The 6000-nt window shown below is 34.5% G+C and overlaps 1 protein-coding gene across 3 annotated transcripts in view; it reads left to right on the forward strand.

Annotated features, from left to right (window-relative positions):
• The window catches only part of dbnlb (drebrin-like b), a 31426-nt gene extending 26045 nt beyond the window's left edge, over positions 1-5381 (forward strand). For 2 of the 3 annotated variants that reach the window (XM_048210978.1, XM_048210980.1), the window contains 4 exons: positions 964-1035; positions 1245-1348; positions 1881-1956; positions 4138-5381. In XM_048210978.1, coding sequence (XP_048066935.1) covers positions 964-1035; positions 1245-1348; positions 1881-1956; positions 4138-4274 — 389 coding nt within the window. In that variant the 3' untranslated portion in view covers positions 4275-5381. The remainder of the gene's footprint in view (positions 1-963; positions 1036-1244; positions 1349-1880; positions 1957-4137) is intronic. The other variant, XM_048210979.1, reaches the window with a different exon arrangement.
• Positions 5382-6000: the final 619 nt, after the last annotated feature.

The raw sequence follows: 6000 nt of genomic DNA on the forward strand, positions 1-6000 counted from the left end.
CCAAATTCACTGGCCAGAATATTCTTCAGAAATTCTCCTTTTGTGTTACATGGAAAAAAGTGATACAGTTTTGGAATGACAGAAGGTGAGTGAATGATTACAGAGTTTTCATTTCTGGGTGAACTGTCCCTTTAAACGGATTAATCGACTCAAACTAGGGCTGGGTGTTATGATGGTACACTACCATTAAAGTTTGGGGGCAGTAGGATTTTTTAAAAATGTTTTTGAAAGAAGTACATTATACTCACCAAGGCTGCACATGAAAAATTTCTGATTATTATCAATGTTGAAATCAGTTGAGCTGTTTTCAACATAATTTTATGGGAACCATATTGCATTTTTTTCAGGATTCTTTGAATAGAAAGTTCCAAAGAATGCCGTTTATTTAAAATATAAATATTTAATCTTAAATGTCTTTACGGTCACTTTTAATCAATTAATTACATCTTTGGTGAATAAAAGTATTAATTTCTTTCAAAAAAAAAAAAAAAAAAAAAATTGTACTGACCCCAAGCTTTTGAATTTTTATATTCTGTGCAACATGTAGAAATTATATATCTTTATTCTGCAGTGCTCCACTTGGCTTTGAATATGGCTTGTCAATTCAGAATTATTATATATTGCTATTTTGACACTTTTTTTTTTTTTTTTTTTTTTTTCATTTGAAGCAACTGTTTGCAATGAGGGTGGACTTAATTTATTATTAATGTGATCTTTTGCTTAGCATCTGTCAAGCATGCTCCAGATAAAAAAGAAAATACTCAAATGAAGATCTCTTGTAAATACTTTGATATAAAATCAGTCGTACGGTGACATATTTTGTTCACGCCGCCCTCAAACTCTGACTCTACCCATCTGTGGTATGTCAGAATACAGATCCAGCGCTCCATGTGTGTGCTTGTTTCCATGCATGTGTGGGTTTCTGTGTTTCCATGCATGTGTGTGTGTGTGTGTTTTGAGTAGAGGCCAGTTTTGAGGAACAACCCAGATCTCAGTATGTGGAACCAGAGGCAGAAGCTGAGCCAGAGTATGAAGGTGGGATTCACTCATACACACACACATTATCAGCTCCCATCCTTTGTTTTTGCTGTGTTGCGCTGTCTCATCTCATTTTCATTTTGCCATCATCAGCCCCTTATTTGTGTCAGTCAATCAGCTGGATGTCAGCACCACCTGGTGGGGAAGGTGTGCTGTTACAGGAGACAGAAAATGATTTCTCTGTCTTGCTGTCTTTTATGTCTTAGATGTAGAAGTGGTCAGTAATGATTATGAAGAACCGGTGGAACTAAAGCAGCCACAATATGAGGCAGTAGTGGAACCAGACGCCATCTATGAGGAACCACCGCAGGTACGACACTCGCTGCCAGAACTAGATACAAAGCCTTACATTAATGTTAGGGTATTATATGAGTGTTTAGTATTATTTTACACAATGATGATGATGATGATGATGATTATTGTGAATTAAGACGTATGTAACGTATGTTTGCATGCATGTTTAATTATTTGAATTCATTTAATTATTATAAAAATAATATTATTTTTAATTTTCAAATTAGTTGTAGGTGGTAATGGGGGCGGGACATGCTCATTCTAGAGAGCCTTTGATTGGATAATATTCTGTGTAGTGCAGGATAAATGTTATATACTGTGTGTGTATACATTTCTACATATTTGATGCTAAAATCATCTGTTAAACACTTGATTTGTTTTGAAGTAGGCCAGCATATAGATAAGCTCAAACTAATAGACATGAACCAGAAGCCACAAACTTTAAAGTTAAAAGCATCCATTTTCAATTCCACGCTGTCTTGAAGAGGATGTGAGGCGTATGTGATTTTCATCTACAGGTTCTTGTGTCATTTGTGAATCTTTCTCAGGTGGAGGAACAGAACACATACGATACGGCAGATGATCGCGGGGTCTGCGCCAGGGCTCTGTATGACTACCAAGCTGGTGAATATTGCTTTTACATGATAAACAGTGTATTCTGAATATACTTAGACATGCACATTCCTTTCCCACAATTCTCTCATGCTTACTTTTGTCCTTTTTGCTCTTGCCATCTGCATTTTTACTAATTCTGCTAATTCATGAATTATCAAGCGTGCTCTTAGGAAAAGCAGACGAGAGCACAAAAACTTGTTGCCAGAAAGTTTATGCCAACACCTTGTAAATGTATTTTGTTCATCCGTATTAGGGCTGTTCAACAATAACCGTGGTTATCGTGTACAAAATAAGAGTCTGTGTTTACGTAATATATGCGTGTTTGTTTTGTGTATAATTATTATGTATATATAAATACACACACATACATGTATATATTTAAGAAATATAAGCATGTATGTATAAATATATAAATATATAAATATTTTTATATATTTAAATTATATATAAATGTAAATATTTGTATAGAAATATACGATATTTTTCTTAAATATATACATGTATGTGTGTGTATTTATATATACATAATAATTATACACAAAACAAACACGCATATATTACGTAAACACAGACTCTTATTTTGTACACGATAACCACAGTTATCGTTGAACAGCCCTAATCCGTATATTGATTACATTTCTTTTTGTCATTTCTTTTTTTAGATTTCTAGTAATTATATTAGTATGCTATATTGATATAATTGTGTCGGGTACTTAATCAAAATTAGACCAAAATCTGATTAAAATCAGAATATGGCCATAATCTGATCAGAATATTTGGTGTATTCAGAGTTATTTGCAAGATTGCAGGTTTGTTCTTATCTAACCACTGCAAATTTGGTCTGTTCAGCTCATTATTCACAGAATATTGTCCATACTGTGTTTCTTACAATTAAACTCCACAGATTAAGTTACCTTTTAATTTTGAGCCCCATGAAATCCATTTTATTTTTCACTAAATTCTGTTTTCCATTTTATTTTTTCTAGATTCTGTTTTTTATGATTCAATACAAATGTATCATCAAAAATGGTGTCTAATTAAATGAAGTAATCAATCTTTTAAAATATAATCAAATGAAAATATAACATTTAATTTACAAGAAAACATTACATTTTTTTTTTTATCAAATAAGATGCTGAACCACAGATTAAAACAGTGGAAAAAATATCTTGGTTGTATGTTATTTAAAAAAAAGAAAATAATAATATCATTACTTTTATAAGAATTACATTTTAGTATTCAATAGTAATATATTTCTGTCATAATTTCTTCAAGTTAAACCAGACTTTTTGACATTTTGTCGTGAAGATCTTTCATTTTCAGTTTCAGCGTGTATTGGACAGTTTTTCTCAAATGAAATGGTAAAAGCTCATGAAGTGACTCTCAGACGCAGCTCTGGAGATAATGTGTTCATGTCTTCATATATTGAGACGCAGATGCTGAAAATGTAGAAGATGAAACTACGGCAATCGTTCATCCAGAGACAGAGAAAATGCACAGACTTATAGTGACATGCATTATTTCTGCATCGTGATAGGCTGTTAAATTAATCCACGTCCTTTTTTAATCACAATCTCCCCATTGCCAGCAGGCACTCATTTTCTCATGTGTTTGTGTTCTGATGTCACGTGGCGACGGTGCAACCGAACCCCACAGCAATGCAACTTGTTAAATTATTGGCTTTTTACTTGTCACCCGTAGCACTTTATCAAGGCATATGATAGGCTGTTTGTGATCCAGTGGCTGGTGCATGCTTGAGGGTTGTTCATGGAACCAAACTTATGTGGTTTCATGTCCGTTTACATTTTAATGCATTTAAGTGAAACTATCAAGCATTATATCAAACATTTTTCGATAAATACAGATACCGTTTTATCATACACTATAAATTTCATCCTTCGCATAGTTCACGTGTACTGTAAGTGTGCAGTCTGTCAAAAATAAGAGACACTCACAACTGTAGTTTAAACGAGTGAATATGTTTGCATATGCTGTCAAATGAAGTGTACTCTGAACGGCTTACACTTGACATTTGTGTCAAAACTGAAGTACTTTTAAATGACTAAAATGAAGTTACCAGAAATCTAATTTGTAATCTGACCTTAATCTTGCTGCATTGTGTGTGTGTGTGTGTGTGTGTGTGTGTGTGTGTGTGTGTGTGTGTGTGTGTGTGTGTGTGTGTGTTTTCAGCTGATGACACAGAGATCTCGTTCGACCCGGATGAGATCATCACCGGCATCGAGATGATCGATGAAGGCTGGTGGCGAGGATACAGTCCGGACGGCCATTTCGGAATGTTCCCAGCAAATTACGTCGAACTCATCTAACGCAGCTCAGCGTATCCCCCTCATCAGAGTCGCAAATCTCGGTGATCCAAACGTGTCCGGTGTTTTTGATTTGAAAAGACTGAAACTAAAATCATGGACCAAAAGTGTGATGATCACGTGACCGGGGGGGTATTTAAACTAGATTGATATTTCATACTGTATTAGTAGAAGTGTCTTGTTCATTTGATTTCATTTCAAGATGTTCTAATTTTATAAATCGATACTCTGATTTCACGTACGCTGGCAGACGCCCCAGAAGCAGCTGTTCATGCAGGAACCCTGCGTGGTTAAATTAGTGCTTGTGGTGACATTCCTGTGATCTTTCTAGACTGAACCTTTTCTCAGTGTATTTGAAGACATTCCTTTTGAACATTTCAAGCGTTTGGATTTCAATGACACGATATCGTTCCGGAGATGTTTGTAGTAGTCAAAACATATCGGTCCCGTTTTGCCTTGGTTTCTGCCTTCTTTTCTCCACAAGCCCGAGCACGACTGCCTTGCTTTCTCGAGGATCGCAGCGCAGACGTTTTGCTGCGGTTTAGTTTACCGAGGCTGGACTGAAATCAGGAGATGAGATGAGTTTATTTGCTGTGTTCTATACGGCACGTGTTTAAAATCATGGATGCAGCTTGAAAATTAAGGTCGTTAATTTCCTTTAGATAGTCGTGAATGATTTAAGACCAGTCTGAGTGGGACCTCCGCTTTCCCGTCTGCTCAAATACGTGGAGAATATTAATACTGTGATATTTTTTTTAGGTTTCAGGGAAGCATCATTCTTTCATCTTCTTGCCTTTGGGTCCCAGCGGAGTCTGCATTGTGTTTAGATGCCATACGGATATGCCAAGGCTCAAAGAGAAGATTTATTTAGACCCTTGCATTTTTACCATTAACACACACTTTACTGTCAGTGATGTGCCAATACGAGAGTGTGAGAAGTATTTTTGAGGAAATGTTTGAGGTTTCATTTTTAACAAGAACCCATGTCATCTCAAAGTCATTCAACAACGGTGGTGTAGTTCCTCTCAAGAGCTCATTGTGAAAATCTAACAAGTCTTGACGACATTGTAACTTCATTTAAAAGAATAAATAAAGAGTTTTAAAGCTGAAGGAAAGTTGCTGCTTTGTGTTATTTGATATTCTTCCTCTGCAAATCTTTATCAGAATACTTTTATTCAGCAAAGATCCAATAAAGACCTTTATAATGTCACAAAAGAGTACTTTCTTTTTTTAAAATGCTGTTCTTTTTCATTTCTTTCAAAGAATCCTGAAAAAAAAATTCAACATTAATAATAATCAGAAATGTTTCTTGAGCATCAAATCATCATATTAGAATGATTTCTGAAGGATCATATGACATGTGAAAATTCAGCTTTGATCACAGGAATAAATTACATTTTAATATATATTCACATAGAAAACAGATATTTTAAACTGTAATAATATTTCAGTTTTTACTGTATTTTTGGTCAAATAAATGCAGCCTTGGTGAGCAGAAGAGACTTCTGTCAAAAACATTAAAAAATCTTACCGACCCAAATATACATATTTTTTATTTTGAGAGGAAAAAATGAAAAAAATAATTTTTAACTGAATCTTTTGTACTGCAGCTCTAAAATCTCTCTTTTTTTTTTTTGTCATTTGAATTTATACAAATTTCAGACCTGAAGATCATCTGTGAATAATGAGTAACATTTCTTGTTTTTATGATGCTTTTTTTATTATCTGA

This window comes from Megalobrama amblycephala, linkage group LG12 (assembly GCF_018812025.1).
Source record: "Megalobrama amblycephala isolate DHTTF-2021 linkage group LG12, ASM1881202v1, whole genome shotgun sequence".
NCBI lineage: Eukaryota > Metazoa > Chordata > Actinopteri > Cypriniformes > Xenocyprididae > Megalobrama > Megalobrama amblycephala.